Here is an 18,180-nt window from a genome sequence, read left to right on the forward strand (position 1 = left end):
TTTGTGGTGTTGTTTGCAAGCAGGTGATGCATTTGAGACTCATCAGTAAGTTGTAGCTTCAAAAGCTTATAATAAACTCTCCCCTGACAGCGATTGCACTTGTTGACATGGGGCTGCACGTTAATATGATTTTTATCAATATAATAAATGTTTGACGCCAATCCTCACGCAAATCGAATTCTACGGTTCCACCTGATGTCAAAATACATCCACACAAGTATATGCACACACACACGCACACACACAGTAAGTACAGACCCAAGAAACACATCAGTCAGATTTCAGATTTCTTAATAAAAATAATTCATTTCAGGACGACATATAAATAATTATTGAATCACACAATACAGATATTTTGATATGAATAAATACTTAACAAATAAAACCAGGCTTTTTTCATACAATACCCTATTGTCAAAAAGTCACACAAAGAAACTTCCACACCATTTGCATGTTTTGTTACACCTTCTGCTCTTAAGTCGATGCTCTTCCTACTGTTGGAATGTCCCTACACAGGTCGGAGTACCATTCCTAAATGCCTCAGCAGCTTAGACAAGTCATGTGCAACTTATGTGATCTCCTCCCAGTCAAACTCAGTCAGAGCCCCTTGTTAAGAGGTTATGATGAGCTGAGCACTAATTGGCCTTGAAGTGATTAAGGTTTGTCTAGAGGTGATTAAAGCACACAGAGATCTACGTCCAGGCCGTCAACACGTGGGCTGGCCTGACAGCTTTAGATACAGTTGAATGAAAAGGCAGACCAAGAGCCTGGTTGTCTATGCTTTTCTAACTAGAGCCACAGATGGATATCTGCCCACAGCTAAAGTAAGAGGGGAAAGAGGTTCCAGTTATTACCAAATTTGAGTCTGATAAATGTTTCATGTTTGAGCTTATCTTTACAGACAGACATTTCTTCGTATCTGAATAAAAGATAAGTTCACGGAAAGATGGTGTCCATTAGGGGGTTTTCAGCATGAGAGATCTGGATTAGCTGAAGTCTGTGGTTGCGCAGAACAGGAGATGTCAATCTGTGGCACTCTGGTTAGTTTAGAATGGTCCAGGCTGGCCGTTTTTAAGGAGGTAACAACAACTGTTTGGCAATTGATGGCACGTTTTTTTGTTTTTTTTTCCTCTTTTGGCAGAAAAAAAACAAATATATCAAAATACATTTGAAATTCAAAAAAAAAGAAAAGAAAAAAAGAGGAGGAATGTCAGTTTTTTGTGTACTCCAGACGCACACACGCGTACGTTTTATCTGTATGTGTGTATGTGTGTGTGTGTGTATTGAAGATGAGGCATCGGGTTGGAAGGTCCTACGGTATGGACTAAGATCCATGTTCACAAAAGCATTTTTTATAAGTGGGAGCACTGATCCATAATCACTGATCAGGCCCCTCTGGTCCATAAAATTTCAATCACTATGTAAAGGCAAAACTTATCGAGGATCAGCCCCAATACTGTGCTGCTGTACAAGCAGCACAAACACATTCAGATAGACAAGATTAGCCAAAGCAGGCAACAGGATTGCTCTCTGAAGTTTTGAAAGTGATGCCTTGGCACATCCAGGAGGGTGAAGCAGAGAGGAATGCATCTTTACAGGTTCATTTACCTACACATTACCTCAGGCTGGGGTGGGGACATACAATCTCACAAAGCTGTGTTTGCATGTGTGCGTGTGTATACAGTAGTAGGGTGGATAATTATCCAGACTTCGCCTGTCCTTGTAGTCTCAGTTCTCCTCACAGTTGCCAATCCCCTTTTAACAGGACTGACGATATTATGTTGGTGTATACATTGTGTAGATATGTGTGCGCATGTGTCTATGCGTTTCTAGGTGCTTAAGTGGTAAGTAAACAGGAAAACAACGTCCAAGGCAACAGATTTGTTTTGGAGAAAAAGGGAAATAAGAGGAAGGAAAGGAGGTTTTGAAAGAGAGTGAGTCCTGTCTCTACTGTGATCTCTGCCTTCTGTCCGCTGAAACCACCAGCATGTTGGCTACAATGGAGAGGCTTGTATTTCTGTACATGTAGCACCAAAACTAACAGGGGCCTGCCCTGTCTGTCCTGCACAGTTTATAATTTGTTTTTTTACTTTCCATATCAAGCAATTTACATCAGATATGTAACAGTAATAAGGTTAATTAGCCTCAAAATATAAACTAACCCTGCTATTGTCTGGCTAATGGAAGAAAATCAATATTTGACCATTTTTACAATATTGACTGCAAGAGAATCTTTTTGAAAAAAAAAAAATCTTTGTCTGGGTTGTGAGGACATAGATGAGTGATTTAGGAGATTTAAGCAAAACAGTGGTGAATGCCATTTAACTTAATTTCAAGCACTTTGCTTGCTTTCCTTTGGCCCAGTTTTGCACACTTCTGCTGACTATTTTCACAGAGATTTGCTGTTGGGCATGCCCAACTACTGCATCTCTCTTTCTTCAGAGCAAATGCTAGACAGACAGGCAGACAGATACACAGATGGGTTAAGACAGACAGACAGACGGGGGGTATAAATCCTTGGCTGTGGTCTAGAAAGCAATGTCAGATGCTTCTTGTTATGTCGACATACAATCATTTTGTCCGGCACGATTCACTACGTACCTCTAAATACATATTGTACACAAGAGTTAATTCAGTTGCTCTGACATGTAGCCAAACCTCTCACCGTGTAAGTGCGCAGGGCATGTCAGATGATAATAATTGCACAAAGAGGTATTCTGGAGGCCATGTCTACTGCGAAAACACACACACTCACCACCACCCCCACATACACACACTCTCTCTTCACATTCTACATGGGGGGTTTGATTTTCAGGCCATAAGGTAACTAGTTAGTCACTAGCAAGTTAGTTAGTTGGTTAGTTAGTATCAGAGGTGCATTGACTGGCATGGAGAGCCCACAGCAGGGCGGCGGCTCTAGCGTGCTAGCGATGTGTCATCATCGCTGTCGTGTGCATGGGCGCTAAATGTGGTCAGCCGCGGTAAATCTGTTTGAAGTGGTCACACTCGTTGCAGTAGCCCTGTTTCTCTTGGTTGGCGTAGTGGTCACAGCCTTGTGTCCGGCACCGCTGCTTCGACTTTTCTTTGGGCGCCTGCGCCCGTCTTCCTGGCTCTCTGCCTTGACCACGCGTGTGGCACTCTGGGCAGAGGTCTGTGCAACCCGGGGACACATTACTGCAGCCACTCCGCCGGCACTGAGTCTGGGTCTGGGATTGCTGCGAAGATCTGGGTTTTGCTGCTCGTTCACGCTTTTGTACAGAGAAAGAGCAAGAATGGAAAGAACTGTCAACAGGCGAAGAAGAAGAACACACGAAAAAAACAAGACATGTGAAGAACAGTGAGGAGTTATGAAGGTATGGCAGGTACCTACCAGAGGAGGGGACGTGCGATTTGCGACTTGGTTAAGTCTTGCACTTTGCTCTTTTACGTAGCACTTATCACAGTAGCCCTCCAGCATCACCTTGCCAACTGCACCACACCCAGGCCCACGACATCGTGAGGCATTCTGGAAGCCTGTCTCCAAACCATGCCGACTCTGGGCCGGGGCAGGAGGAGGAGTCAGGTCTGGAAGAAACAGTGGCCAACATAAGCAATGTGCCATATGACATTTGAATAACAACAAACAGAACAGTTAAATGAGATGTTTATTAAGACAGCTATACGGCTTTTATAATAAATTTTATATATACGAAAAGCGTGCAATGCAAGAAGTGTTTTCTAGTTTTGTTTTAGGACTTACGGTGATTTGTCTGATAGTCTACGTAGCAAATAGTGCAGAAACCCAGTTTCTCAGGTGTCCCAAAGAACTGGCAGCCAGATCTTTTACAAGGTCGGGCCACAGGGCCCTGCCAAGCTGAGGTGTGCCCTGGAGTTAGAGTGAGGCATGGCCGCTCAGTGTCCCTGGCCTGGGTCCAAGCTGAAGATGAGGCTTCAGTCCTGGGATTGATCTGTTGTGGCTCTCCCCTTTCTGGAGCCTGCTGTCTCTGCATGCAGGGTGGACACAAGCCATTGAATATCCTAAACGCCTCCTTTCTGCACATGTTACATCGCTCTGTCTCGGTCTCACAGCCTCCCCACTGGTTCCAGCCGGAGCCCTGGGCTGGGTGGGGAACGACAGGCCCCCCATTGGTCCCTGGCAGTCCTGTAGCGGCCGTTCCAACTCCAGGGGGTCCATGGTTTTGCCTGGAGTTGAAGCAGCGCTCACAAAGTCCATCATGCTCCACACTTAGGGTGAAGAGGCAGCCGGGTGTCTTGCACTTCATTGCATGTGTTTCACTGTATAGGCTGAGGCTGGGGGCGGTGGGCGGGGCTGAGCGGGGACTGGATAACACTACTCCTCTCCCAGATGAAGAGCATGGGGGGCTGCTACTTCTGGCCCCTCTGGAGCTCACCTCAGTCTCTGATCCCCCTATGACTCCTACCCCACCTTGTAAACCTCCTTCCTTAGTCTGAATTACCCCTTCTATCCTCGCTCCTCCACCAGTAGTGGCCTGCCGCTTTTCAAAGCATTCATGGCAATGAGGCTGCGTGTCCACAGAGACATAGAAGGTGCATCGTGGTGTGGCACAGCGGATCTCAATAAGCGAGAGCTGGGAGACGGAGAAGGGTGGCGGACGCTGTGGCTGGGCGGCCCATGCCTGCTCCTTGTCCTCCTGCCAGCGCTGGTACTCATGGTTCACAAGCTGTAGGTAGTCCTCCATCAGGTTCATGTCTTCAGGAAGGTTTCCCTCATCCAGCCTTAGGACAGAGACATACAATGTGGTTCTTAACTGCATTTTATTACTTTTTTCCCTTTCAAATTCATAGTTAATAAAAGTAGTTTGGCTAAATTATCTTTGATAATCAGTCAAAAACAATTCTTATGCCATGAGCTGTTCAAGGCTGCATTTAACAATGGATGGAACTTATAATGCCCAAGTACCTTGCAGCTTTCATAATCTGTGTAATGTCATGGCCCAATCTGATAGGGATCTCTATCAGGTGCAGGTACTCTTTGAGGAGCCTCTCTTTCTGCTGCTGCTCCTTCTCCATCAGAAAATGAACTTTCAGTTCCTCAAAGCCATTCCGCCTCGGATTGATCAGCGGTACTGCTCGGATCTCTGGGAAATTCAGTTAAAGATACACAGAGCCAAATCCATGAACAGGGGTCCTGCTTTGTCCCTTTATCGTGCCAAATATATAACACCTATTTCTTTGTGATTTGTACCTGGACCACTGTCTTTGATGGTGATGAGGGGTGCAAAGTGCTGGGAGTCGTAGCCGAGCACTATTGGGTATTTGTAGCACTCTGTGGGTTGCCAGTGTAGAGGCAGATAAATCCCACCCACATTCAGAGGAGAGATGGAGGTGCCGGATTTCATACTCCTGACCACCTGGTCTGTTGAAAGAACAAAGATTTAAGAGTTTATAACTCTCTAACAAATGACAATGAACAACTTTTATAGAGCTGCACCCAATTCAAGTGGAATAAATGGAGCAATGTGCAGTCATTTTAGGATTTTAGATCCTGAAAAAGCAAGCTTTGCTCAAATATGACTGCAAACATGTTTCTGCATATTTATTTTTTTATATTTTGAAGTTGAGAAATCATCAGTAGTCATTTGAGATTCTTTATTAAGATAGACAGTAAGTGACACAGTGCATTAAGAAGACTTCAAAACAACCGAGAGCAAATGTTGAGGAATGGTGGTGATATATTATACATTACAAGATGTGCTCTTACAAAACCAGTGAGTCTTTGAGGGCTAACAAGGATAAATAAGCATAATTTGAGATGATAAAAAAGGGAGTACCTGCAATGACGATGATGGGTCTGCGGAGAATGTTGGAGAGGATGAAGATGTGGATGTCCTCCAAAGAATCAAACTGGAGGCCATTGCTACTGGAGACTGGCGATGCCATCTTCACAATCTTTTCCCACTCATCCTCCCAGTTCTGGAACAAATGCACACAATTAGGAAATAAACTTCTGCATGAGCACAGTTTTCTCAAAGCAAAGTAATGGAAAATGGATCTAGTTGAAAATTCATACCATGGTGGTGTATCGGAGTCCAGTTTGGGTGAACTCCTGAGATTGGAGCAGCTCTGCCTGGAAGCGAGCTTTGAAGACGCCCGTGTCAGTTTCTTTCAAAACACCATGGAGAGCTTTCCGAAGAACCAGGTCTGTGTCCTGAACACCCAGCATGTACTGAGAGGCTGCATGAAGCAAACAGTTCCCATCTCCTACAGACACACAAAGAGGAGGCAAGAAAACACATGTGTTTTTAGTACTATGGTTGGTTGATTTTGTACACAGGACACAAAGTTCTCCTTCTGTGAATAGGCACATGCACACGCACACATACAAAGGCTATGCACATACAGCATAAAAAACAGGCAACTGCAATGTGTACACACACACACACACACACACACACACACACACACACACACACACACACAAGTGTAACTAAAGTCTGGGGATTTCCAGGCCGCTGGGCTGGTCGTTAGTATCTGGTGTTTCGACTATTATATGACCCTTATACATCTAACAGTACACACGCCACAGACAAGGCTGATAAAAATGACCCGTAATTTCCCCGGAACATGTTTTTGAAAAACTGAATCTTTTTACAATCTAAATCTGTATAGAAAACCAGAATTCTCACATACATATATTTGTTTTTGCCAAACGTATGTGCCTTTATCACTGCAGCCAGTCAGTAGAATATAGGTAAAGACTTGGTTGCTGAAAAGACGAGTGTGTGAGAGCGTGAGCGGCTAAAAATCCTGGAATTTTATTTATTCTCCTTTGGCAGTACTGGGTCTTTTTCTCATTGTGAAACAGCAGAGCCCATATTTGTTAATGTGTGCAGCTCTGAAAAACCCTGTTGCCACACTAAACACAGGAATTTCCCTGTACTAACTTCTGTCTTTCATGCGAGTGCATGTGTGCATGCTCCCCTCCTATGATCCCAACTCATCAATGCTACTCAGCTGGTCCTGTACTTTCCACAAAGGCGTGACTTGGACCGGATGGAATGTTATCTTTTTAAATACTACAATCAACACCCGATGAATGCTGTGATTAATGAGCAGAGATAACATGGGTCCTCACATGCACAAGCATATACACATGAACTGTAATGTGTACTTCTTTTTTTTCCCTCCACAAACATTTACCTGGCAGTAACTTCATACACATAAAGCATCTGCACCCTTCTTTGTATAATACTGCTGTATTAAACAGGCATTTTCAAGATCTCTCCTCTATACAGGAAAAGTTTAAGTTTAAGTAGGTTTAAGAAACAGCTAGGAAAAAATTTCTAAAAAAAAAGGATCATAAAATGTTGTTTTGTTTTGATGCAAGTGTTAAATAGGCCAAAATCTGATCTCAGTGTAGCATTAATTGTTGTGTGGCTCAATTAATGCAATCTAAGCTACAGTTGTTTTCTTTCAACTGAAGGAACATCTCGCTGTATTTAAAGAGAGAAAAAAAAACACTTCTCCATTTCAGACCAGCTAGATGTTGTTCCATTTCAGTGCTCTTGCATCACTCAGCAAAAACATAAAATGCAAGGCTTTTTTAATAAAAAACACCAGACATATGTAGGCCCAAAGGTACACACAAATCCAAACAAATGTCCACACACGTAATCACTTCCTCTTGCATGAAAAAAAGTCATGATCACAAAGTGAGGTGCCTGAAAACTAAAGATGAAAGTGGTTCAGCAGCTCCCATCAGGTTATATATAGATACTTCCTCTGTGGCAAGCTGGGGAACTTCCTGAAAACATACCAGTGCAGAGCCAGACTTAAGTTGATTTGGTCACTGTCCAGGTGACAGCACAAGTTTGCAACAGTGTGCTTCCAGCAGGGCTGCACTTTCCCACACCTTGTCTGCAGGTTGTTGTGTGAGAATGGCCCAAGATTTGTGACTGTAAACAACTGCAGTAAATTATTACCAAACTAGAAAAACGCTCATAGATTATCCACTAAGGCCAATGTCCCATTTTACAGAAAGTGATATGGAAAATTTCACTGGCTCATCCTTTGCTCATGCGTCGCCTCCTCATCAAGTTTTTCCTTGTGTAGTCTTGCTTATAAAAACAAAGTGCACATACCATATACCCCAATCTAGGAGGAATAATGTGGATGCCCCAAAAGAAACCTAAAAGCTTTACTTGTAAGGCAGAACACTGCAGCAGTGTATGTGTCCTCCCAGTAACTTAACCATGAAGTTAGTGTATTGTAGCTGAACAAATCCTTCCTGATGGGGACACATGACAGACATGGGATACTGTTTGGGAAAACCCCACGGATGTGTCCGAGACATTCAAGACAGAAGAGAGACTGAATTCTAATAAAGCCTTGTTTTACTTGGAGGAAAAGTTGGATGTATCAGGAAAACGGATGTGGCCCTGTTATTTTAATTGAAGCGGAGTGGAAGTTTTATGAGTCTGGGTTTTTTTTGATGGTCAGTTATATTCTGTGGTCTTGCTTCGTAATTAAGCCGGGCTCGGGGAACTTGGTTATGGGGTTTGGATCTTTAGTGCATTTGCATAGACCAAATGAGATAAGGATTTTGGGTTCACTGGTAAATTCAGTTCTGAGATGATGTGGAGACAGATATCCGACAACGGCGCTGGACATCAGTGAACAGACTTCTTCTCTCTCACGTTTTCTTTCTGTATTTGTGTGTGTCTGCTGAGCTCCAGTGACTCAGCAGCAGTCAGTCAGCCTTGTGTGTGTGTGAGTGTGTGCGTGCGTGCGTGTTGTCCGTCCTCTGCTCAAAGTCACGTCTGGGTCCTTCAGAGTTAGACGCTCCGGCACTAAATTCTGTCTCCTCTTTATGACATCATCTTCGCAAACCAGGAAATTCCAGCCAGGTTACTGGCAGCAGAAGTCATCCGTTTTGGTCATCAATTAAGGGGTCTTTGCAAGGGGGAATTATGTGCTGATGACAGTTACAGTAAGTCCTTCAGTGATTACTAACTTCAGAATTGGCAGGGACCCTTTCAAAGAGTTTCACTATTTAAAAAAAGTACTGTAGGACATAACACATCCAGCAAGTTCCTCAACCATCCAGTAATTATTCAAAGTAACTTCTGATATGTGACCAATGTAGGAATTTCTCACATGAGAAAGAAAGAAACTATTTCCTCTGGAAACTCACATGTTTAGCACAAAGCTGCAATTATGACTGATTTCCTCTTCCTCCTTCTGTTGTGAAGCTATAGCTGATGATTCCTCTCAAAAACCTTGCTCTCCATTAACTTTAAAATAGATCTGATGTACACAGCAGCTGTGTTTAAGCTACTGCAGTATAGATGGAAAAGGCCACCAGAGACACACACGTTTGCTTTAACAAGGTCTGATGAGCTCTAACAGATCATCACAAACACAAATCCATAAAGTCACATAAAGTCAGGCAGGTGGGGAATTTAAGGTAAAACGGTGTGTTTTTTTGACATCCACTGACATTCACTAACACACACCTACACAGAAAAAGAGGGGGCATACCCCAAATGCAGCAAATGAAAAACTGTGGAAATAGTTGGGTCTGAAACATCACAGACAGTAAATAACAGTCCTGCATGTGACGCCAGAGAATTTCCCAGTACACAACTATGATCAGAAGTAATCAGGCCCGAGTCTACATGTTTGCCTGCCCTGGGATGTTCCCGTCTTACAACATTCACGTAACAGAAAACATGACTTAGCAGTGGGGTGCCTAAAGTCAAACACTAAGGTCGGCACAGTAAAACCAAGGGGGCTGCTAAATGAGTCTATGTGAAAGCGGAACTCACGTCCCTCGATTGTTGTCATTTACAGTAACCCTGCCTGTGAGTAATGACATCTCAGAATTTGCATATCAAATAGTCCTGACTCATAAGAGCTCACCATCTCTCTCATAGAAAATGAAACAAAAGCAAAACACATCCTGTGTTGAGCGCAATATGTTTTGCTTCTAAAATCAAGGAGAAATGGTTCAACATTAGCTCTGTGACCAATCTGCTGAATTGTTCTATTCGTGTTGAATATCACCTACTGCTCCAACAGCAGTTATTTACGGTGCCCTCTGCTATACAACCAATAATATAAAACATCTTTGAACATCAACAAAGCTTCGTGGAGCTTCATCCACTTACAAGACCACCACAGAAATCTGGTTTACTGTAGCCTCCATATTCCAGAACAGCTCCTCAACATCAGCATAATCGTTCTTACCATTGGTGCGTAAGGGCACCATCTTCTTCAACTCCCCACACCAGTTGAGCTTTTTCTCCTTCTCTAATGAGGCCTGCATGGCTCGGTCCAGGATGGCGGCCTGAACCACCTCCCTGAAGGCCTGGGGGAAGTGGTTCATGGCGATCATCTCCAGCGTGTACCGGTGCATACCCCGCAGGTGGTGCATGAGGCCACCGCTGGCAGCAGGCTTCACCACATCGTTAGGCACTCGCTGTCGGATCTTCACTGCCTTGAGCAGGTTGGAGACAAACAGGAATTTGGGGAGGAAGTTCTGACCCTGCGACATGGCGGATGGCTGGCCAGGTGAATGGAAGGAGGGGAGGAAGAGGAGCAAGGAGGAGAGGAGGAGGAGGAGGCACCAACCACCGATGCCGGATCAACGTGGAAACTGGATGGAGAGAAGCGGAGAGGACATGTTATTTCACAGCAGGGATTTGTGGGAAATTTTCAGTGGAGAGTCCCCTTCCTAACAAATTAAGACTTAAGGCACAACTTAATTTACAGTTTGTTTGGGAAACTACCCATCACAAAGGATGATTCCAGTATGGAGGCTGTATGGTGCTTTTTCCTGGAGATTCTGCTGGGCCCAACTGAATAAAGTACACAAAGACCCCTTTGTATTCTTGTTTGTTCTTTTAATTCTCCTTTTTGTCTTGATGGTTTTTGAGAGTTTCCCTCAACAGGGCTTCCTAGTGTCCCACTGAGCTCAAAGACTTCCAACAATAAACGGGTGCTTTCCAGACCTTAACCGAAGGCCACCCAGGGCTTCCCAGGCTGATGGGAAGGTCACAAGGCCTCCTCCCTCAACAGCCTGCATAAAGTCTCCATTTAAAAGGCTGGGAATCATTAGAAAAATTATAGGCTTTCAGTACAGACACAAACACTGCTCTCAGTACAGGAGGAAGATAATCTAACCTGGGTTTACGTCACTCCCTGAAGTCATTTAAAAGACAAGCAGCTGCAGAATTATTTCCCCTAAATAAAGTAGTAGTAGTAGTAGTAGTAGTAGTATTTATTTATTGTCATTGTCAAGAACAATGAAATTGAAATAAAATACAACTTTAATTCAGCCACGTTTCCCAATTTGTTACAGTAATTTGAAAGCTAGGAAAATTAGGGAAACTTTTGGCAGTTTTTATACTTTAAGTATAAAGGTACTGAGGTTCAATGCACAACCTCTATACCCAATTTGAGTCAAGTTTGCTAAAGGGAAGGTTTTAAAGGACTATTTCCCCTCACATTTCAACGCAGTGAAGACGCATTAGCAGTTTAGAGGAAGTAGAAAGTAATGGTCAGCAAGTGGGCCTGGAGTTTTGCTGACTTTTAAACTTCCCACAACATCCTTCTATCAACCTCTCGCAAGCTGGCAGTCAGGTCGAAAGATACTGTTCGAGTCCACAAACACCTGAACAGCGAGCTTCTATTGGCCTCTGTGCCTTTACTACCCAAACAGCAGCAGGTGCAACAACAGACTAGGCCGTGCTAAAGGGCTAGTCAGTCACATGAGGGACCAGACAACAGACACCTGGATGTCAGGGAGCATGTTGACACGAATCATTAGCGTGGCGTGCTGTCACAGCGGGGCACACTTTAAGGCAGACAGACAGCAGCACCCGGGTGGACGCTGCGGTTTAGGATGGCTGGCTACACAAAAACACAATAACAGGAGACTTTGCTGACGTTAAAGGCTTACGTAATTCCAATGACAACTACCTTTGGAACAATGTAGCGTTCAATCGCGTCTAACAGCGCGGGTATCGATACACTGTAGCTTCGCCGATGCCACATTTGGCTGTTTAAATGTCCTGCTATCCGCTCGAGGGTGACGTCTTTGTAAACAATGGCTGTCAAAGCCACTGTCGTGAGCAGGCTTCAAGCTTCCTCCGTGTCCCCAGAAACACGACCATACATTACTCAAGGCCCAAACGTGGTCTTACCCACCAAGTCTCACCCAATTGCTAAGAAATGTGTGTCCACATGGGGAGGCACAAGGAGGGAAGGCTGGCGTCTTACCTGTGTAATATGTCGGGGTAATAACAAAAGCCTCCCGGATGCTCAGGCTAGTCCTCTCTCAGCCACTTCACTCAGCCTCACCGCAGCGGTCCTCGGCGCCATTCAACCTTCTCTTTCTTTCAGTATCAGATCTATTTTGGAGCCCTCGCAGCCTGCGAAGCCTTTCAAAAGAATACACACGTACGATAATGATAGTTTTTTTAAAACAAGGAAAAAGTCCAAGTCAAAGGGGATTTCCACACGGGGACTTTCCGTCCACCCATTTTCCTCTCTCTCTCTCTCTCTCTCTTACTCACTCACACACACACTCACACACACAACCGCTGTAGTTGCAGCTCATTGCCACCAGGGGGTCTTTACTATCTGTCTGACTCGATACTGAAAAGCATATCCCACCTACTGAGCACAAAGGAGCGTCACTGAGGGAGGGAGGCAGTTCGCGTCATACTCTATTTCATGAGACAGCCTTAAAAAATACATCATTAACCTTCAGAATCAGCAAATGAGTAAGGAAAACGAAGCTCATTACCTGATTGTGAAATGGATTTGAGTTGTTGACTGCATGCACTGATATGTGCATTCATGGTCTGATGACTGTAGCTATTGAAACAATGATGCGATGGTGCTTTAATTGTTAGCAAATCATGTAAATATAATTACAGACTTTCAGGTTCTTGGGGATTCCTGTCTTGCTCAAAGATATTTAAGAAGCAGATGTGAGCTCTTTGCTAACCCGCTGGTTCATTCACTACATTAGTAAGTTAGCTCAATGTTCATGTAAAGTGAAGTTTTCTTTTATTTTGGCAAAAGTTTCTAGCTCTTCCCACCCAAATCACAAAACAAAAATTGGTTTCCTCTTAAAGAAAGCCTCTTAACCTCCATATGTCTCCACCTAATGGAAACGTAAACTGACACTTGGTTAAATTGTGCCTCTCATTTTCATGTGAGTTCAATACTAAACATCAACAGATGATCTTTGCTCTAGTCTACCAAGAAAAGTGTGCATCTTCCATCATCCAGCAACCCACCTGACTTTGGCTGTCAAGGCGGCTAAAGCATTACAACAGTCAAGTCACAAGTCTGTTGTGCACCTGTGGTTTGTTGTGGTTGACAAGTTTTATTATCTTGACTGAGCTTCTAGTATGTGGCAGAGCATGCTTAACTGTTTTACTGCGGTCTACCATTCAGAAGCTGCAACGGAAAAGTAGTCAGAGCTTTATGTTTTATTTCCAAGTGTAGCGTTTGCTTAAGTTATGCATGATGCTAACACATGCAACTTGCTGGAGTTGCATGTGTTAGCATTATGCACGCGAAAAAGAGGTGTGACACATTTAGATGACATAAAGAGACAAATATTTTTAGGCTTTGTGTGATGGGTGTGTTCCAACACAAATAAAGTTTCAGTTTAGCATTTAGGAGGAGGTGAAAATACAAAAGTTGGAAAAGCCCACATGCTGCAAGTTACAAAAGCAAAATTTTTAGATGGTTTGATTTCCTTAAGTCAATCAAAAACAAAACATAAATTCAATTTGCAGTACTACTGGGACCAAAAAGTTAAAGAGCTACATATAACTTAGCATCGACTTACTATACAACACACTGGGGCCAGTATTTTTTATTTTTTATTAAAACATGCATACACCCCCTGATTTCTTTTTTGATTAACTTGTCAGTTTAACTTACCAAAGTCTTCTTGACTTCTTGAATTAAAGGAAAACTGAAGTTGACTAAGTCATTAGACAGGAAGGAGCAGTAAGTTTATACTTCTCTCTAGTCCTTTTGAAGCATAAAATCAGAATTGCTTATATATATATATATATATATATATATATATATATATATATATATATATATATATATATATATATATATATATATATATATATATATATATATATATATATATATACACATATACACCAAGTACCTGCAGAGGGTCAGGCAAGTCCTGAGGAGTCAGCTGAATGGTAAGAACAAGATCCGGGCCATCAACACGTACGCCCTGCCCGTGATCAGGTACCCTGCTGGGGTAATAGGCTGGCCAAAGGAGGAGATAGAAGCCACTGACATAAAGACAAGAAAGCTCCTTACCATGCATGGAGGGTTTCACCCCAAATCCAGCACCCTGAGGCTGTACGCTAAGCGGAAGGAAGGGGGCCGGGGACTGGTGAGTGTCAGCACCACAGTCCAGGATGAGACAACGAACATCCAAGAATACATTAGGAAGATGGCCCCAACTGACCGAGTGCTCAGTGAATACCTCAGGCAGCAGAAACCCAAGAAAGAGGAGGGAGACGAGGAACCATCATGGAAGGACAGGCCCCTGCACGGTATGTACCACCGGCAGATAGAGGAGGTGACTGATATCCAGAAATCCTACCAGTGGCTGGACAAAGCTGGACTGAAAGACAGCACAGAGGCACTAATCATGGCAGCACAAGAACAAGCTCTGAGCACAAGATCCATAGAGGCTGGGGTCTATCACACCAGGCAAGACCCCAGGTGCAGGCTGTGTAAAGATGCCCCAGAGACAATCCAGCACATAACAGCAGGGTGCAAGATGCTAGCAGGCAAGGCATACATGGAACGCCATAACCAAGTGGCCGGCATAGTGTACAGGAACATCTGTGCGGAGTATAACCTGGAAGTCCCGAGGTCAAAATGGGAGATGCCCCCAAGGGTGGTGGAGAATGACCGAGCTAAGATCCTGTGGGACTTCCAGATACAGACGGACAAAATGGTGGTGGCTAACCAACCGGACATAGTGGTGGTAGACAAACAGAAGAAGACGGCCGTAGTGATCGATGTAGCCGTTCCGAATGACAGCAATATCAGGAAGAAGGAACACGAGAAGCTGGAGAAATACCAAGGGCTCAGAGAAGAGCTCGAGAGGATGTGGAGGGTGAAGGTAACGGTGGTCCCCGTGGTAATCGGAGCACTAGGTGCGGTGACTCCCAAGCTAGGCGAGTGGCTCCAGCAGATCCCGGGAACAACATCGGAGATCTCTGTCCAGAAGAGCGCAGTCCTGGGAACAGCTAAGATACTGCGCAGGACCCTCAAGCTCCCAGGCCTCTTGCTGTGTTGCCGCACAGCAAGAAGGTCCTGAGTTCAATTCCACCATCAGGCCGGGGTCTTTCTGTGTGGAGTTTGCATGTTCTCCCCGTGTTTGCGTGGGTTCTCTCCGGGTACTCCGGCTTCCTCCCACCGTCCAAAGACATGCAGCTTGTGGGGATAGGTTAATTGATTAATCCAAATTGTCACTAGGTGTGAATGTGAGTGCGAATGGTTGTCTGTCCCTGTGTGTTGGCCCTGTGACAGACTGGCGACCTGTCCAGGGTGTACCCCGCATTTCGCCCTATGACAGCTGGGATAGGCTCCAGCGCCCCCCGCGACCCTGAAAAGGATAAGCGGAAGCGAGTGGATGGATGGATGGATATATATATATATATATATATATATATATATATATATATATATATATATATATATATATATATATATATATATATATATATATATATAAAATTAATATATTTGGGATTTTGTTTTGTTGTGTTTAAAAATATGGATTGTACATTCCTTCAATTGTTTGAAATAGGCATATCTATCTAAATTTGCAATGAAAAAACAGAAACTCACTAAGTGAGCGGGGTAAAGCAAATCAAAGAGTTTAATAAAGGAGCTGGCACTTTATTTGCAACTTTAATTCACACACACGCAGACGCAAATATGCACATGCACATTTAAACTGTGTCGTGTATTGCGCTGTCCTGGGCCACTTAAGATTAGATTAACATGCCATGACCCATTCTGTGATTCCCACCCCTAATTTCTAGTGTCATAAAATAGATAAATCAGAAAAAATAACCAAGTACAAATAGTATATTTTGCACGGCGTGCAAATACGAGTATTCGGTCCAAATCCCAGCTGTCATGGGCCGAGAAACAGAGCACAGTTACCACAGAACTGTCGCAAATTAATGTCGGTCTGTAAATTTGTTCTCAGTTAAGTGATAGATAATTTATAATGTCATCTTTTCAGTGTTGAATCAACCATTAGAAAGACCACAGAAACTTGGTTGTCATTAGGTTTCAAAAGAAGATTAATCCAGCCAGAGTCACAGTAACTGAAAGTAGCTTTAACAAGAATTTGGCATCCTAACAAACATGTTTATTATGTAAGGGCAGGATTCACGTAAATCTAGAGTAGGCCTGAAGCTGAGGTAAAACTTTATTCTATATTTTTCCCACTGTGGACAAATATCCACTTCACCGCTGTGAAAGAAGATAGTTCGTCTTAATCTTGCGGTTGTTATCCTGTGCTGATCCTCACTTTTTATTTCCTTTCTCCTACCTGTGGAAAGACTCCTACTGCTGTGTTGAGCTGCCCCAACAGTTGAAACTACATTTCAGTTTTCTACCTACTTGGGGAAAGAAACTTAAAAAACACCTGACAGCATTCACGAGGAATGAGCTCTGTGAATCAGTCTTACCTTTCGAAGTTTCAAGCTGTTGCCCTTGAGGTAATGCTTTGCACGCACCGGCTGTTAAAATGAACATCTATAAAGTCACTTTGACTGACCTCAAAAAGGCCTTTGATTGAGTAAGTGGGCACTTAAGAAAAACCCATCTAACTCTGGTCTGTTTTGACTGAATGCTGCTGAGGGGGCTATTGTAGATAAAGCTAAAAATTTCAGTTTCCAAACTTTTTAAAAGTTCCTTACTGAGTCACATGCTGGCTGAGTCATTGGCCGGAAGTCAATAATCAATACTAGCCGGCTGTGGAAGTGGTGAAAGCTAAGTAGCATAGTCATCAGCACATGGAAACCCCCAGAAGGGACAACTGGCCCACTCCGCTGTTTCAAATCACCAGTATGAGCAATCCTCCTTTAGTCACTGCCCCCACCACCGCCACCACTATTGTCTCATATCAATGCTGAACTTTTCCCTCATTAAATGACCTATATTAGACCAGCAGATGATACTGTAATAAAACCACCTGACCATTGTACTGCAGTCCACATTTCCTTATAACGTCTGGAAGGATTTATGTCTGTCAAGAAAAGGTCAAAGGATTCCACAGTAGTGCATACTTTTATAACTTTCTTCTCAAAACTGAATAGTTTTTCAGTTAAGTTACATTTTTGAGGATATGCTGCACACCATGCAGAGATGGGGCAAGTTTTTGGCTAATAGTTCTTTGGGAATCCCATTGTTGGTGCAAAAATAGAATTTTATGTCTGTCAAGCTGTGTTATTGTTAGCATTTTTTTAAAATATATAGAATAGGAACAAATGTGTTTTTGTGACAGGCTGCTAGTAGCAAAGTCCCAGGAGATGCATTTTATAATGGGGTCTTTGTTAAGTTGTCTGTTATGTGTAGACAGAACACTGCTTCATCCCTCTATAGTTGAATAATTCATAGGTCAGTGCTTAAAAAACAACAAAAACCCCAAATATTCTTTTCTTAAAATAGTCAGGTACAAGGACTGGACTGAAAATGAGTGAAAAAAGTGAAAAAGCAAAAAAACAAAACAAACAAAACAACAACAACAAATTAGAAACCCTTGGAAAGATCTGCAGAAAGTCTGGAGAGTTATTGCTTAAGACCACTTTTAAAACATTACACACAAGTTTAGCCTTTCCCTGGAAGCAAAATATAAAAATTCAGGGTGACTCAAGATTATTGCACAGTTTGTTTCCATTTCATTTATTTTGGACTTTTTTCTTCACCTCATTTATTTGTCAATATTTGCTTTAAATAATTAACACACAAGAGGCCTTTTAAAACAATTAAAGTAATAAATATAATAATAATTTAGATATGTACAATGCTTTTCAAAAAATCCAAGGACACAAATATGTTGCATTGATAAAATAAATTGAGATGAAAGTACTGGCAGTATGCAGTGCAGTAAGCTCTAACTGGATTGGCTGC

General features: G+C 43.1%; 1 protein-coding gene across 3 annotated transcripts; it reads right to left on the bottom strand.

The window, feature by feature from the left end:
- Nucleotides 1-279: 279 nt before the first annotated feature.
- On the bottom strand, nucleotides 280-16,943 carry tnfaip3 (tumor necrosis factor, alpha-induced protein 3). 3 transcript variants are annotated; one of them, XM_080287709.1, is made up of 10 exons: nucleotides 16,737-16,943; nucleotides 12,244-12,404; nucleotides 10,210-10,618; nucleotides 6,032-6,222; nucleotides 5,793-5,934; nucleotides 5,207-5,377; nucleotides 4,922-5,099; nucleotides 3,740-4,737; nucleotides 3,371-3,564; nucleotides 280-3,248 (listed from the first exon to the last, which is right to left on the bottom strand). In XM_080287709.1, exons 3-10 carry the CDS (start codon nucleotides 10,514-10,516, stop codon nucleotides 2,973-2,975), a joined length of 2,457 nt encoding a protein of 818 aa, XP_080143835.1. In that variant the 5' UTR covers nucleotides 10,517-10,618; nucleotides 12,244-12,404; nucleotides 16,737-16,943; the 3' UTR covers nucleotides 280-2,972. The 3 variants fall into 3 exon arrangements, with proteins under 3 accessions (XP_080143835.1, XP_026045880.2, XP_026045882.2); XM_026190095.2 differs by lacking the exon at nucleotides 16,737-16,943 and having other exon boundaries at nucleotides 12,244-12,548; XM_026190097.2 differs by lacking the exons at nucleotides 12,244-12,404; nucleotides 16,737-16,943 and adding an exon at nucleotides 11,944-12,146.
- Nucleotides 16,944-18,180: the final 1,237 nt, after the last annotated feature.

The sequence above is a fragment of the Astatotilapia calliptera genome, chromosome 13 (genome assembly GCF_964374335.1).
Source record: "Astatotilapia calliptera chromosome 13, fAstCal68.1, whole genome shotgun sequence".
In the NCBI taxonomy this organism is placed as follows: domain Eukaryota; kingdom Metazoa; phylum Chordata; class Actinopteri; order Cichliformes; family Cichlidae; genus Astatotilapia; species Astatotilapia calliptera.

What these genes read in the sequence shown, in the direction of transcription:
- tnfaip3 (XM_080287709.1), bottom strand. Translation starts at nt 10,516, where the DNA reads ATGTCGCAGGGTCAGAACTTCCTCCCCAAATTCCTGTTTGTCTCCAAC. An exon ending in CAGATTATGAAAGCTGCAAG is followed by an intron (nt 4,738 to 4,921) that starts GTACTTGGGCAT and finishes CTCTGTCCTAAG; the next exon opens with GCTGGATGAGGGAAACCTTC. An exon ending in AGACTATCAGACAAATCACC is followed by an intron (nt 3,565 to 3,739) that starts GTAAGTCCTAAA and finishes TGTTTCTTCCAG; the next exon opens with ACCTGACTCCTCCTCCTGCC.